The sequence below is a fragment of the Mustela lutreola genome, chromosome 9 (assembly GCF_030435805.1).
Source record: "Mustela lutreola isolate mMusLut2 chromosome 9, mMusLut2.pri, whole genome shotgun sequence".
NCBI classification, from domain to species: domain Eukaryota; kingdom Metazoa; phylum Chordata; class Mammalia; order Carnivora; family Mustelidae; genus Mustela; species Mustela lutreola.
This window is the reverse complement of record NC_081298.1, coordinates 14,100,810-14,116,413: the sequence shown is the minus strand read 5'-3', so window position 1 is coordinate 14,116,413 and position 15,604 is coordinate 14,100,810. Positions and strand designations below refer to the sequence as shown.

Genomic DNA, 15,604 nt, shown 5'->3' with positions numbered 1-15,604 from the left:
GTCAGTGGAAGGAGCGTCTGCATGGGCAGAATGGATGACTCAGAAGTTCGGGGAGAGGGGAGCCGGCATACTAAGTGGCTGGGAGTCTTTGAGGTAATCCAGTATGACAGTGGCGGCTCTCAGTGCAGCCTTCTCCAAGGTGTTCACCAAGCTTGGCCACTGTGTATACATTTTCCCCTCAGATTCTTGTCCTCTCCTGTTTGTTATGCCCAGAGCAGGTAGGGCCACCGTGACCCCAGCAGCATCCTCTGTTTCTAAAGAAGCCAAATGGATGCTTTAGCAGGAGGCCATGGGCAGGCAGATCCACTGGCATTGCACTTGGGGCTGGGGCAGTCTGCTGGGAAGCAGGAGGTGTGGCGGTGGAGCCCTGGTCCTGCATGGATTTGCTCTGTGACCATGGAACCATCGCTGTTCCTCCCTGAGCCTTTATTTCCTCATCTGTAAAGCGGGGATAATAATTTCTCCCTTGTCTCACAGAGATGCCGAGAAGCTGGAGTGGGTGGGTTATTTGTGACACTCCTGGATTCGTGCCTGGCACCAAAGAAACGTGACTTGAGGGGCATCTGGGTGAGAGCTGGGCTTTGGAGTCAGACAGATTGGGGCTGGGAATTTGGACAAATGATTTCCCTTGTCCTTCATACGTTGGGGATAAGGGCAGAACCGATATCTCTTAGGTGGGGAGAGTCAACCAGCGGGCACACCACTGTAAAATGTCTTGTGCGGAGTTGGTGCTGAAGTCAAGTGCACAGAGTCAAGATCAATAGACACCACTAATTGAGCACTTATTAAGTACTAGGCAAGTTCTTCCCATGCATGGTCCTATTGAATCTTCCCACTAGCTCCCGGGAAGCAGGAGCCATTCGTTTTCTTATTGATTGATACCTGGTGAGGGTTGGGCGGGGTTGTTGATTGCAGCTTAGAGGGCTGGGTCTCTAGCCCAGTGATCAGTCTCCTATCAGAGCCTTATCTTCCCCAGGTCAGTTGCTAGGCACTGCTGTGTGGGGGAGAGGGGCGGGGTTCAGACTGCAGAGAGGACCCCGGAAAGGGAGCTCACCTGGCCATGCTGCGGAGGGAGCCAGACAGACTTGCCCCAAATCCCAGCTCTGCCACAGCACATCCTTGGGCAAATTTCCTCTCCGAGCCTCAATCTTCCCATCAGTCAAGTGGGTGCTGGCTGGTTACTGATCATGATTCAATAAAGTCACTGAAAATCCTCTAGCCCAGAATATGGATGAGTTAAACACTGTTCAATGTTTGTGGGCGAGTCCCCTCCACATTCTTTCTTCCGTGAAATGGCAGCATTACAGACTTTGTATGCCACTCGAGCTGCTCGCTGTAAGGAGACCCACTCGGCAGAAGAAGCATGATGCTTAACCCAAGAATGGGATGTGAGACAGCTGTGGGCAGGGAGAGGCGGCGTCTCTGCCCAGCAGCCAGGCCAGTCCCCCCCATGGCTGCCCTGGGAACAGGTTCAGGGAAGTAAGGAGGGGGCTCTCCTCCCCCCAGTCCAGCCGCCACTTCCTCTCCAGCCACCTTTTGTTACCTTCCTTTCATGCGGTGGAGGAGTGGATTCAAAGGCTCCTGAGCAGCAGGCACTGAGGTTTGAGCCAGCTTTGTATTTTCTTTTAAACTGAAGTTGAAAGAGATGGAGGGAACTTCAGCCTAGGGACTTCCTTGGCCCACGGGCTGCTGGGGCGGCAAAGTGGGAGGGCGCCAGCAGGGGGAGGAGGAGGAAGGCTGGCAGGGGGCTCACAGGGCCAGGAGGGGCTTGGGCCCCCCCACCCCGAAGTGCACGCAGGGGCAAGTTTGCACCTCGCCCACCCCCCACCCCTCAGGCTCAGAGGCTCTGAGTTTCTCTGTTATCATGATGGCTTGCTGGCAGCTGTGCTGGCTCCTGGACCTCGAGAGCTGATGGGGGTGCGGGGAGGGGGTGCGGAGGATACCTGGAGACCAGGCCCAGGCAGCTTTGCTGTGGTTTTGGAGGATACCTGGAAATGCCCCCTCCCCTCTCCTGGGGCTCTGTGAACCCCGCAGTCTCAGCTCCTCACCTCCATGGCCTTACTTATCTGGACCCTATGCATAGACACACCCCCCTGCCCCTTGTAGCTCACCTGTGCCAGCTGCACCAAACTGCCTGTGGTGCACACACACAATCACACACACTCTTCCTGAAAGCCAGGCCAAGCACCTTGAAGTAGTCCCGGACACCTCTCTTATCTCCACGTCAGTCATTCCATCATAAAATCCTGGGATGTCATTTTCAGCCTGCCCCCCAAAGCCGACCGCGTCTCACCTCCACGGCTGTCCCCCTGGGCCAGTCCACGTCTTCCTGCCACTGTGACATTTAATTTCCTCCTTCACCCCTCAAAAGATCTATTCTCATGCAGCAGCCAGAGATATCCCTCCTCAGCTCTGTCCTATGATCCCCACGTTATTCAGAGTAAAGTCCAAAGAACTTACAGTGGCTGAACACTCTGCCCCTCACTAACCACACTGGCTTCCTTGCTGTTCCTCCAATATGCTGGGCAAACTACCACCTCAGGGCCTTTGCACTGGCTGTTTTCTCTGCTTACAACACTCTTCCCTCAGACATGGGCATGACTCCCTCACTTTCGTAAGGTCTCCGTTGAAATGTCTCCTCAGAGAGGCCTTCTTCTAAAAGGAACAACACCATCTTCTTCCCAATCCCCTTCCTCCACTTTCTTCTTTGCCGATTTCTCACTAGCACTTCACATCATATGACATAGGTACACCTGTTTGGGGACAGTCTAGCGCTCCCCCACAAAGACAGGAGATTTTCTGTCTTCAAGGGCTGCATCCCAGTCCCTAAAACGGGCGTCGTATGTAGTGGGCGCTCAATAAATGCTGAGGGAAGAAAGCCAGCTTCACGACCAGCTTTCGCCCTTTGGCGTGGGTTCCTTCCCAGGTCTTTGCTCCTCCCTCTCAGCTCTTGCCTCTCGCAACCCGGCCATCTGTGCCCGGTTCCTTTCTTTTTGCCCCGCCTCAGCCCCGCCCCTCACTCAGCCTTCGTCCCTCCCCCAATGATAGCCCCGCCCCCGACTCACCCGCTTCCATGGCCAGCACGGTGATATTGTGCCAGCCGGCGGTCTCACGGTCCAAGCCCTTGCCCGTCACGATGGCGCCCGTGTCCGCATCGATATCAAAGATCTGGTCCAGATCCGAGTCGCGGTCAATGGCGTACCTGAGGGAGGCAGGGCGGGACTGATTGAAGGTGCCCTGGCGCCAGGTGGAGCCCATGCCCAAGTCCACCATTCCCCCCCCATCCCTTAAAGAGGGATCACCTACCTGCCTGGGGGACACGAGGAGCAGACAAGCCCTTTCCAAAAGAGAAGGGGTGGAAAGGAATCTGGGTTTGCCTCTCTGCTGCACCGGCACCTGCTGTGTGACCACGGGCCTCCCTCCACCTTTCCTGGCCTCAGTTTCCTCAGCTGGGTAATGGGGCTAATAATTTGCACCCCACAGTTGTGAGGCTGGAAGTGGGCGAAGTCCCTGGCACAGAGCTAGCACTCACTGTATATTCGATTCTTACCTTTCCCTAAGAGCTGACCCTAGAACTGGGCTTGGGAAGGGGACCGGGCTGGCACGGGTAGGGGCTGGCACGGGTGGGCGGGTGCGTGGGAACAGGTGCAAAGAATCATTCAGAGAATGGTGGGTAGGAATTATTCAGAGAATGGCAAACGTAGGACGGAGAAGCAAGGCGGGCATCCGCACCCGCGGGGCGCGGAATTCAGGGCTTGGACTTGTCGGGGGTAGGGGTGGGGGCCGAGGGGAATTCTGAGCAGGAGAGAGGAGGTCGGCGTGGAGGCCCCAGCCCGGGCACACAGGCTGAGCGAGTGCGGGGTGTGGGGGTTGAGGGGGATGGCCGGCGGCCCCTCCCCGCCTGCGCAGCACGCGCGAGCTAATCTGCCGCTTTTCAGTTGCCGCGTGAAAAAGCCCTTTGTTCCGCCTTCTTCCCGGGCCTTTGTGCAGCGGCTCCAGGCCTGAAAGGCCCGTGTCCAACACATGTCTCGGGCGGCGGCCCAGAGAGGCCCCGCCAGCTCGGACCTCCGCTTCCCTGCGCTGATAAATGCGGGCGGGGGCGCCGCCAGGCTGCGCGGCCCACAAAGGCCTCGAATGCCAAGCAAGGGCGCATTGTGCGGCGAGGACAAAGAAGCTTGGCGGGGCGGAGCTCAGCCTGATCCACCCGGCTCCTCCCACAGGGAGGAAAGGGACCCTTTCCCCATCTCCTAGAGGAGGAAACTGAGGCCCATGGAGGCGAGGACACCAGAAACGCCCCCTGCTGGAGGCGCAAGGCCCAAAGTGACCCTACAGTGGGGCTTAGCTGCATTACAACTGCCCCAGGCCTCAGTCTTCTCATCTGTTGAATGGGAATAAGGACACCCAGTGGGACTGTCCGCATCTGGAGAGTAGTCAGAGCTGCGTTTGAATCCTAGGCTACTTAGTCTACCTGTGTAACCTTGGGCAAGTCACTGGACTTCCCTGGCCTCCGTCTGCTTATCTGGAAAAGGGATGCTGAATACTCCCTCATGCTGGTGTGGGTTAGAGGAGCTAATGCATAAGTCTGGGCATAGGCACAGGTGATATCCCTTACTCTTTTCATAGTTAAAGGGGTGGAGGTGAAAATGGTGAATGAACACTATGGCCAACTGGAAAAGGTTGTATGTATGGGGATAGCGGGCATTACAGTCAGTCTTCTGAGCCCCCATCAACTCTCCTCCCTTCCCTAAGCTGCTAAGCCCACATCCCCCTTGTCCCTAACCAACCTGGGGGGGGGGGGGCTTCAGACCCAAGATGATACTTCCTTCCACTAGCACAGCACTTAATAGTTATAGCCTGCTTTTCCTTTAGCCATCCTTCCGTGCACTCCTTCATGCCTAGACATTAACTCAGTGCCTTCTCTGTACTGCCCTGTGCTAGGTCCTGGGGATAAAAGGGCAAACGAGACACATGAGGTCCCTGCCTGGCATCCTGTGAAGCTGATGGGATCTCCCATTTTGCAGATGAAGACACTGAGGCTCAGAAAGGAAACCTGCCAAGCTTAGGACGGCCAAGTATGATTGAGCAGGCTGTATCCTGCACAAAGGTATCAGGCTGAAGGGTGAAATGGGGTTAAAGTCTACCCAGTGTTCAGCTTGCCAGGTGTCCTAGGGAGGATCTTCTCAAAAAGGGATCTTTTCCTTATTTATGCGAAGATGCCATGAGGGCTAATGATGACCATGCTCAAAATTGCACAGGAACGGTCACAGAATTGGAATTTGTACCCAAATTTGGGACTCTCTACCCAGAGTTCTTTTTTAGCTCATTGAACCACCCAAAGCTGCAAAGCATGGAGGCTCAGGTCTCCTTTGCCCTCAGCCTGGGCCTGTCAGATGTTTGGTCCAAAGGAGGTAGAACCGGAATCCAAGTGTCAGCTCGGTTGGAAGGAACCTCCTCCTGATTTTACCCGTGCAGGAAGAGAGTCCAGGAGAGGGCCAGGGTCTGACATAGCCTGGGCTCCTGATCGCTGGGTCAAGGCTGGGGCATGAGACAGGGCTTGTGGGAGGAAGCCTACCACCTTCTTGCTTCTCCTGTTCCTGCTTAGAACTCCCTCCTTTTTTCTCTCCTCCTAGTTCTCTCTTTTGTTTCCTCCTGGAGGGGAAGGGGGGAGGGCGGGCCCTGAATCTAAGTGGAGGCAGCTGTTCCCAAGGCCGTGGGGCGGCCGCAGGGACCTGCCATTAACCAGCAAAAGAGTTGGGGCTGCAGGTCAGTGTGGCTGGCTGAGCCCAGGTGGTTTTGTTCCAGCTCAGGAAGCCAGCCAGTGAGTGGGAGGGAGGGAGGGGTGTGGCATTGAAGCGAGGAGTGGGGCCTGGCAAAAATGGGGGGGTGGCGGAGGCGAGGCTTAGGGACCTCACGTGTAGGTGCAGGAGTTGTGTGTCTGGTCGGTGTTGTGGGTGGAAAGAGTGTGTGTGTGTGTGTGTCCTGAATATGTGAGTGGTGTGCGTGCCTGTGTGTGTGCCTGTGTGTGTGTGAGATACTGTTTTGCTGTTGGAAAAGCTGAGGCTCGAGAGGCAGCTGCTTAGCCCTGGGTGTGGATCCAAGTCCACGATGTCCCCAACAAGTCACTTCAATCTTTGAACTTTAATTTTGAGCAAAATGGAGATGCTAATCCTACCTTGCAAGTTGCTAGGAGGATTAAATGCCTAGCAGGGGGATAAGGTGCCTAGCAGAGCTCCGGGAAAATTACTCCAGGAGAGACGACGATTGTTATTCTAATTATTATTCAGAATGTCTGGTTAGGGGGACACAGGAGTCCCTCCAGCAGGTGTGTGGTCCATGTGCCCGGGGTGGGGGGTGGGGGCTGGGAGGCCCTATGTAGGGAAAATGGACCTCGGAGTATCTCCAGCATGTTGGGGAGGGTGGGGGGCAGGTGTGGGTCTAGAATGTCCTGTTCCTCATTCAGTCAGCAGGACCGGATGGCAGGGAGGGGAACCGGAGCAGGTGTGGGTGGAGGAGGGCAGAGAGAGAGTGTGGAAGGGTGTCAGCTAGTGTGTGGTACGTGTGTGTACATGTCTGTGCACACTTGTAAGGGAGGCCCTGGAATGGTGGTCTGAAGTGCAGATCAGGTACCCATCTGCCTAGGTTTGAAACCTAGCTGTGTGGCCTCGGGTAAATCACTTGACCTCTCTGTTCTTTGGTTTCCTCCTCTTAAAAATGGAGACAATAACAATGTCTATCTTACCGAGCAGCTGTGAGGGCTGGACAAGTAGATATCAGTGGAATACTTCTAGCAGTGCTGGGAGCCCCACATGCCCCATGGATTAGCTCCTGTGTTTTTTTGCCAGACAAGACTTCGTGCCAGGCCTGTAGGAGGCCTTTCTGTACATGAGCTCCTCCCATCTTCACAGGCACTGTTATAACCCCCATTTCACAGATGAGGAAACTGGGCTAAAAGAAGCAAGGGTCCTTGCTCTGGGTCAAAAGGGCTGGTTAGTGGACACCCATGTCTGTGCGGGGCCTTGTCTATGGGCATCCAGCTGAGGGCCAGCCAGGCACACCTGCAGACACACACACTCCGAGGGCACAAAGTGCTGCCATTGTCAAGGTTGGGGTGGGGGACGTGGGGAGGGTCCTGCTTGAGGGTCCTGCTTCCTGGCCTGGGCGTGCACTATGTGGTTTCTGTCCGTGTAAATCTGTGCATAGGGTGTGTACGCAGGTATGACAGAGCTGGGAGGCAGCAGACTACTGTGTGTGCCGCGCTCCCAGGCTCCCCGGTTGGGGGGCTCACGTACATATGTGCCTCGAAGGCTGGTGGATGCAGCCCCCACCTGAGCACTAGAGGGAGAGTCTCTTCAGGTGCAGAAGGGGCTCCCTGTCCCCCAGTCCCCACACCAGGGATTCCTCTCTGCTGACTCTACCCCATCTGTGATTCTTTCTCACGTACTGTCCCCACCCCAACCTTAAGACACATATCAAAGCCCAAAATTTGTATGAGATTAATACAGGCTGCAGATTGAAGGGGAGAAATTGGTGTCCAGGCCACAAAGGAACATAAAGGCACCGAGCGCAGATCCTAGTAGAACACAGCAGACATTTAATACCTAATTTTGGGGGGCACCTGGGTGGCTCAGTGGGTTAAAGCCTCTGCCTTCGGCTCAGGTCATGATCTCAGGGTCCTGGGATTGAACCCCTCATTGGGCTCTCTGCTCAGCAGGAAGCCTGCTTCCCCCTCTGTCTCTCTGCCTACTTGTGAGCTCTGTCAAATAAATAAATAAATAAATAAATAAATAAATAAATTTTTGAAATACCTAATTTTTGAATAAATGAATGAGGCAGGTACTATCATGATGCCCATTATAGAGATGGGAAAACAGAGGCTTATTGTAGGTCCTGTGATCTTCCCACAGTTCTACAACTGAGCTGGGATTCCGACCCAGGTCTTCTTTGATTCCAGAACCCCCATACTTTCCAATGCACCCCACTGTGGAGTGCTGGCAGGAAATGAGGGTTTGTTCCCTCCGGTCCAGTGTGGGCTTTGCTGGTTTTGATGTTTGAAGAAGGGTGTAGGGAGGACTGTGCTGGGCTGATCAAGGGCCTGACTCTCTGCAAGGCTGCTTAACCCAGAGGTGGGTCTGTCTGAGCCCCCCTGAGCACTCGCCTCCCTCCCTCCAAAGCTTCCAAGGTTTCCCTTTGAAGCAAGGAGTCCCGCTTCTCCACCTGACGTTCATGGTCCTTCCCGGGCTGGCCCAAGTGTCCCTCTGTCCTCATCTCTGCCCACCTTGACATGCGCTCACCCACTGATCACGCTGCTGCTGAACTTAACCTCCCGGATCTACGACTCTCTTCCTGCTTCCGGGCCCTCACCCTCACTCCAACCAGGAGCATCATCTCCCTGTGCCAACCTCACCTCTTCAGCCTTGCTCAGGGGCCACCTGGGGAAGTCTGGGCTTGTTCCTGTGCCCTGAGCACTCGCCCCTCCGTGGAGCTCTGTGGTCCTCAAGCCCCTGCCCTCAGCCCAAGACCACTCAAACTTAGATCTGTTACTAGAGGCCTTCAATTGGGGGCCTAGCCTTTGTGTTGGCCTATGTCTGATTCATCTCTGTGCCTTATGCACCAGGGAGGATACCTAACCACAGAGAAGGTAAGAAGCTGGGGTAAAATTCCAGGAGGCTGAACTCAGGGAGCAGATAATCATGGGTTAGATCACGCCCGTCCCCTTCAAGCTGAATGATACTGGGAGAGTCACTTCTCCTCTCTGACCCTCAGTTTCTTCATCTGTAAACTGCATATGTTACCCCCGGAGGGGGAAAGGCAATAAGATGAGGTACTTTTCCACTCTCCCCAGTGCAGGAACTCAGAAAAACTGCTCTGTATATCTGCATCTCTGTGTTCCGCAGGTGCCCAGGTAAAATTTCCCAGGATACCACTTACTGTCTTCATCTCCGGGAACACACCAAGCTGCCTCTGCCCCAGGACCTTTGCACTTGCTGTTCCCTCCACCTGGAATGATCTTCCTCACATCTTTGCAGGCTGGCTCTCACTTTATCATTCTCCATCCATAGTAGCTCCTGTTGTCCTAAGCCAAGGGAGACTCCTGTCTAGCAGGATTGTGAGCTCTGCAAGTTAACTATTTGCTTATTGTTCATGGCAGTCAGGGCTGCCTGAGGGATGCTACACTTCTGGAGGGGAAAGGGTGAAGGGGGGGTGCAAGGCGCCAGCTCTTGCTTTGTCCTCAGCCAGCCTCCTGCTCCCTCATCAGTCCCAATCCTCCTTATCCTACCGCTCTGTTTAACTCTTTCATGGCTCTTATCAGCAATTATTTCCTGACTGGTATCAACAGATGTTTTACTACTCACTGACTATCTACCCCTGGGAGAAGGCAAACTCTCTGTGGGCAGGGACAAGGTCTTATTACCACTGGTTCCCCCTTGACTCAATGTGTAGGCACTGGCTGAGTCCATGAGCCTGAGGACTAAGGAGCTGAGGAGGCCATCTGGGCTCTGGGTACCACATGTACCCTGGGAGGTGCCCTTCAGTCTCTCAGTGGCCCCTCACCGGCCTCCTGTTTCCATGTCTGTCCCCTGCAGAGAGGGCGCTCATCCCCAGCTCTGCCCTCCACTGAGTCATCCCTGCTTCCCTGGGCCTGGCTCGGCACACGAGGAGGAGTTGGGTAAATGTTTGTGGTGTTAAATTGGAGCTGTCTCAGGCTCCTAGCCGCCTCCCGGTCTGAGGAGCCCCAGGGAAGGGGCCGGCAAAGAGAGATGAAAGAAGGTGAGAAGCTGGTTTCAAAGTTGGCCCTTTCAGTGCAGATAAAAGCTGGAGGGAAGGGAAACCAGCGGAGGGAGGAGGGAGTCTGGGAGTTTCAGTGCCGGGGAGGGGAGTGCACACAGAAGCACTAACCTGGGAGGCAGGACTCAGCTCCTACTCTTGGCTCTCAACTCCCCCGGGGGGAGACCAGGAATGCCTCCTCCCCTCCCTGGGCCTCGGCTTCCTCACACACATGGGTGATAATCCCTTCCTGGAGGGAGAGAGGTTCATGGCCCAGCCGGAGGCTAGGGGGTTGCCGGAGGCTAGGGGGTTGCCGACAGACCTACCGACAGCCTGAGTGGAAGGGCAGCAGAGGAGCTCAGAGGAAGCAGGACGGTTTTGGCAGTGAGGAAGGCAGAGGCAACCCCAGTCCTCTGGCCCTCTGGCCTGAGTCTGAGCTCCTCAGCCTGCCCTTAAGGCCAGCCAGACCTCACTTTCGCTGCCTCATCTCCCTCAGTCCACTGTAGCCATCACGATCTGATCTGCTCTTCTGCAGGACATCTACCTCTGCCTCCATATATCCGCACAAGCTGTTCCTCTGCCTAGAATGCCTTTCACCTCGTATTTACACCTGACCATACCAGCTCAGTTCATTTCCTGCCTCCTCCAGGAAGTCTTTTAAGACCCCTGAGGGTATTTCCCAATCTGGGAGCCCATAGGCAGTTAGGCAGGATGGCAACTCTCTGTCGTCACCCAGGGCTGCCATGTAGGATGGTATAGGCTGTGCACTGCACAACCCAGAGAACCATTCACATAGATGATGAGGGGAATGTTTCCCATCTGGAAACATGTAATGCAGCGATCCTCAAACTAGCTTTCCCTCTCCCTCTCTTCAATGCTCCACACAAAGACTGGCAAATAGTAGGTTCAGGGATTACTTACTGATTCTGTCCAGGGGTTTCAGGGAGGAAGCAGGGAGCTCGGGAATCTCCTTCTGGTCTGTCCAAAAACGGCCCTCCCCCAATCCCTGGCCTCTGGATTATTTCTGCTACAACCGTAGCTACAACCATTCTTCCGGTCTCTTCTACCTGACCTTCTTCCAACTTGAGCCACAGTCAGGGACTTCCCAAACCCTTCCAGAAACACTGACAGAGCTTCAGCATCCCCTCCCCTCCACCCACCTGCCTCCCTCCCTGCTCGCCCCTGTCTCTTCCTATCTTTCCCTTTCTGGCTTTCTCAGCAAATCTCCTGTTTCTACATGGCCAGGAGGTCCTCTGCCTCTTTTAGTTCCTCTCACGGTCTTCCCACCGGCTCCCCCCCCCCTCCATCTGACCTCCTCCTCTTACTGTGGGTCTCTCCCCAGGCTCCTGAGCCTCTGTCTCTCTCTTTTCTCAGTTTTTCTCTGCTTTTTATGTTTCATTCACTCACCAGGGCAATCAGCAAGTGTCCACTGAGTGCAGGCTTTGGGTTGGCCCTGAGGGTAGAGTGGTGAGCACACAGAACTCCCTACCCTCACGGAGCTTATCTTGTAGCGGGAGAGACACACAGGGAGCCAGAAAACTAGGTAGCACGTTAGACGATGATGAAGGCTACTGAGGAGGGAGAAACATGCAGAAAGGGAATGTGAAGTGTTGGGGCTGGGGGTTGGGGTGGGGTTGAAATTTTAGAAAGAGTGGTCGGGAAAGGCCTCCCTGAGAAGGTGACTCTTGATCAAAGGCCTGGAGGAAGCGAGTGGACCAATAGTGGGGCTATTAAGCAGGGGGGGTGGGGGGGGGGACGTTCGAGGCAGAGGGATCAGCAGTTGCAAAGGTCCTGAGGTGGAGTGAGCCTGGTGCATCTGCAGAGCAGTGAGGAGGCCAGGGTGGCTGAGCTGTGTGAATGAGGAAGGAGGGTCTTGGGAGGAATGGTCTGAAAGCCTATAGGGAGGCCAGATCTCATGGGTCTGGGGGGCACTGTGAGAGCTTGGTCTTTTATTCTGAGCCGGATGGGTGCCTCTGGGGGTTCTGGGCAGAGGAAGGCCCAGAAATGATTTCCATTTCGACAGGATCAGTCCGGCCCAGAGGCAGTTCTAGATTAAGGTGGGGCAGGGCAGAAGCAGGGAGACCAGTTGGGGGGCGGTGGGGGAGTGCAGGTTCTGGTCCGGATCTGGGTAAGAGAACATGGGGGCCTGGACCAGGGGAGAGCAGCGCAGGTGGAGAAAGTGGTTGGATTCCGGATATGTGACTAAAGGGTGGATGAAGGATCCACTGATGGGCTGGAGGGAGGTGTGAGACAGGAGGCAGGGTGTCTCCAACATTTTTGACTTCAAGGACTGGAAGGCTGGGGTCCTTGTTTTTGGTGGAGGGACCTGGAGCTCGGTTCTGAACGTGGTGAGTTTTGGGTGCCTGAGGGAGCCACGGGGAGCCGCTGAGACCGCAGGGTGGGCAAAAGAGTGGAATCAGGGGTCACAGGCTTGTGGATGGACGGGCCGTGGGCACCGAGGGAGCGAGCCACCGTGAACAGAGAGGAGGACCGGGGGCGAGCCGGGTTCACTCTGCGGTGTCTGCCAAACGCGGGTCTCCCTCCTTGCCCGGAGTCCCCTGACTCTCTGTGATCATTCTCACATCTGTTTCCTTTGTCTCTGAGCTGCATCTCTGCGTCCAGATCCCCCCTTCTCCGCCCCCCGCCCCTCCCCCTCTGCCCGCAGTCCGTCCTCGGGGCGGTGGCGGGAGAGCAGGCAGCAGGCGTGGCCCCGGGCGGGGGTCTCACCGGACGGGCCGGTTGGCGGCGTCGGGGTCCCGCGCCGTCACCACGCCGACCAGGGAGCCCACCTGCGCGTCCTCCTGCACCTCCAGGAGGCCGGAGGGCGGCCGGAACTCGGGGGGCTCGTCCACGTCGGTCACAGCCACGCGCACGATCGCCTGGTCGCGGAACGTGCCCAGGTCAGCGAAGCGGGGATCCACGAACTTGTTGAGGGCCTCCAGGACCACGGTGTGCACGGGCTGGGACTCAAAGTCCAGACGCTGCGGGGAGGAAGCAGAAGGCTGGTGAGTAGGCCCCCCCGCAGGCTCTGTGCCTAAAGAGAACGTCAGGGAGGTGGGCCCAGAGGGGGCGGGGCCGGCCCAAGGTCACGATGACTCAGCGTGGGGGGGTGTGTGTGGCACCGGGAGTGGTGGGCTGCACTAGGAAACCTGCTGTTGGGAGACCCAGACCAGCCCTTCCTGGTTACAGGTGGATGAAGCCAGACTGTGGGGGACAGTCTTGCCAAGGGTCACACAGCCCATCAGGGTAAAGGACCCTGACATCTGACATCTGACTTCCCGCCCTGGAAGCACAGTATGTTGGGGCATTTCATAAATTTATTAATTCACGGAACACTTAGTGTGCGCACCAGTGCTTTAAATACATTAACTCATCTAATTTGACAACATCCCTAAGAGGCCTGCATTGTGGTTATCTCCTTTTGCACTGGAGGAACTCGAGGTCACTTAGCAGTTAGGCAGAGGCAGGATTCAAACCCAGGCAGTGCTGCTCCCAAGTCCTGGCCCTTAACCCCCGGCAAGGAAAGCCCACTGTGGCTGACTCGCTGTGTGTCTATGGGCAATCAGTTTAGCCTCTCTGGGCCTTGGCTCTGTGGGTTAAGGAGACATTTCCCAGGTCCGCAGGCAGCAGCAAGGAATGTGAGTTGAGCCTGTTAAGCCACGCTGCCCGAGAGCTTTCCTTGGAAATCTGGCTAAACCCGTGCTGAGCCTTGCTTCTCATCAGGGAGTGCTCACGGGTGACCTTCTGATGAATGAGCTTTGAGGCTGTGTGTTGGCTCCGGCCTTCTAAAGACAACACCCAGGGACATAGCAGTGGTGGGGCTCAGGCGCCTCTGTTGCATGGGGGGAGCTATCTGGGTGGCAAGGGTGACCTTCCTGGAGACCTGCCCTGTGCCTAGACACCGCCGCTTTGCTCTCAGAACCTCCTGCCCCCACCTTCTCCAGCAGAAGACTCGGCCACCTCCTTCTTCCTTCCTCCGTCTTGTTGCCTGGGAAATCAGGATGCAGGGAGGCAAGCCAGAGCCAGGCGTGAGTGAGCGATGGGCTCTGGAGCCGGGTCATCAATCAGGCTTGGGCTCTGCGCCTCCACTGAGACACCTCTGGCGCCTCTGCTGGAGCCTGGGTGTTGGGGGGTGGTGCCTGGGATGGGGGGAGGGGTTATGGGCAGCCTGGGGATTAAGAGCAAATGCAGAGGCTGGGCTTGGGGTCTGACTCTGCTGCCCTAGGATGCTGAGCCCCATCTGGGAAATGGGCTTATCTTCCAGAAGACAAATGGAACTCAGAAGACTGAAAGCCACATAATACTTAAAGGGGTGGATTCTGGAGCCAGACTGCCTGGGCTCGTAGCCCTACTGTGTTTTGCGAGATGCATGCCCTTGGATGTGAATTGTTGAATGCCATGGCCTCAGTTTTCTCATCTATAAAATGGGCAATAATAGTACCTCGGAGGGTTGTGGTAGGGATTGATTAAGTTAATACATGACGAGCAGCTGAAAGGCGTCTGGTAGCTCGGATACACTTTACTATAAATAATAGCTACTATATTTTAATCTTCTGGGGAGTTGCTGAAGAAACTGGGAGTCTTCACTCTTTTCAAACCCTCCAGGCCAGGTAGAGAACAGGTCATTATGTGCTTCTTGAGTGAATGAAGGGCTGTAGAGCGCAGACACTGCTGTGGGTCCCAGACGGCAGGGCCCAGGCTGATGAGAGCAGATTCTGATCTGCTGATAGAAACAGGTCCTGGCTGAAGGGGAGGAGAAATAGCTGGACGGTGGCAGGGAGTGAGCACCCCAGCCTGGAGGCGTACAAAGGCCGACCAGCACTTGCAGGCCAGCCCAGGGGATTGACCTCTCATGGGAGAGCAAGGCTAGGGTGGTGGTCTCAGAGGCCTGTGTGGCGCTGAGTTGCCAAGCCCACGACCAAATCCTGGAAGACGGATTTTTGCTTCTCATTTGATCTCCATACACTTCCCCTAGGAAGCCATGAGTCTGTTCTTTTAGCTTTTGGTTCCTGGGCTAGTCAGTAGGGGAGGAGGGCTGTTGAACTCAGGAAGGAAAGAGCTTGGAGTCACCAGACTGGGGTTCAAATCCTGACTCTGCCCCTTACAGGTATGACCTTGGGCAAGCCCTTTTCCCTCTCTGTACCTCTGTTTTCTTGCTTATAAAAATGGGCTGAAGGACTGATGTCTCTTCAGAGGGAAGCATGAGGATGAAAGGAAATGAGCATGAAGGGCGTGAACTTGAAGGAGCTCAATGCAGTGATTCTGAGCACGGATCCAAATCTGGTGTGAATCCGGGCTCTCAGAGCCAGCTGTGCCACTTATCTTCTTTGTGCCTCATTTTCTCATTTGTAAAATAAGACTGAGACCATCACTGTTTTCCCCAGGTTGGTCCTGGGTCCCCAGAGAGATCAGGGCTATGTGGCAGCTCTAAGGCCTCCCTAACCCAGCCAACCTGAGTCTGCACACCGCACCGCCCCCGCCCCCCCACCTCCTGGGGAAGCCGCACCTTCTGCACGACGATGATGGCCTCCTGAGTGTCGCTGTCCGTGGTGACCTTGAACACTTGGCCGCCGCTGCCACTCTCTTCCTTGAGGTGGTAAGTCATATCTGTGTTCTCACCCACGTCCGAGTCCTCAGCCTTCACTCGTCCCACAGCTGTGCCGATGGGGGCTGACTCCTGAATGCTGAACTGGTACATCTCTGTAGGGGATACAGCTGTGAACAGAGATGGGGGGGCAGCCCCTACCCCCAACTTCCACCACCTTTAGCGGAGACGAGAGGGGGGGCCCAGATGGGCTCCTGGGAGGGCAGTGTCTGGAAAGGGCTCCCAAGGGGGCAG

The 15,604-nt window shown here is 55.8% G+C and overlaps 1 protein-coding gene across 4 annotated transcripts in view; it reads right to left on the bottom strand.

Moving 5' to 3' along the window:
- Positions 1–15,604, bottom strand: part of CDH22 (cadherin 22) — a 120,474-nt gene that overhangs the window by 19,701 nt on the left and 85,169 nt on the right. For all 4 annotated transcript variants that reach the window (XM_059133590.1, XM_059133588.1, XM_059133586.1 and 1 more), the window contains 3 exons: positions 15,272–15,465; positions 12,493–12,746; positions 3,066–3,202 (listed from right to left, as the gene is read on the bottom strand). In XM_059133590.1, coding sequence (XP_058989573.1) covers positions 3,066–3,202; positions 12,493–12,746; positions 15,272–15,465 — 585 coding nt within the window. The remainder of the gene's footprint in view (positions 1–3,065; positions 3,203–12,492; positions 12,747–15,271; positions 15,466–15,604) is intronic.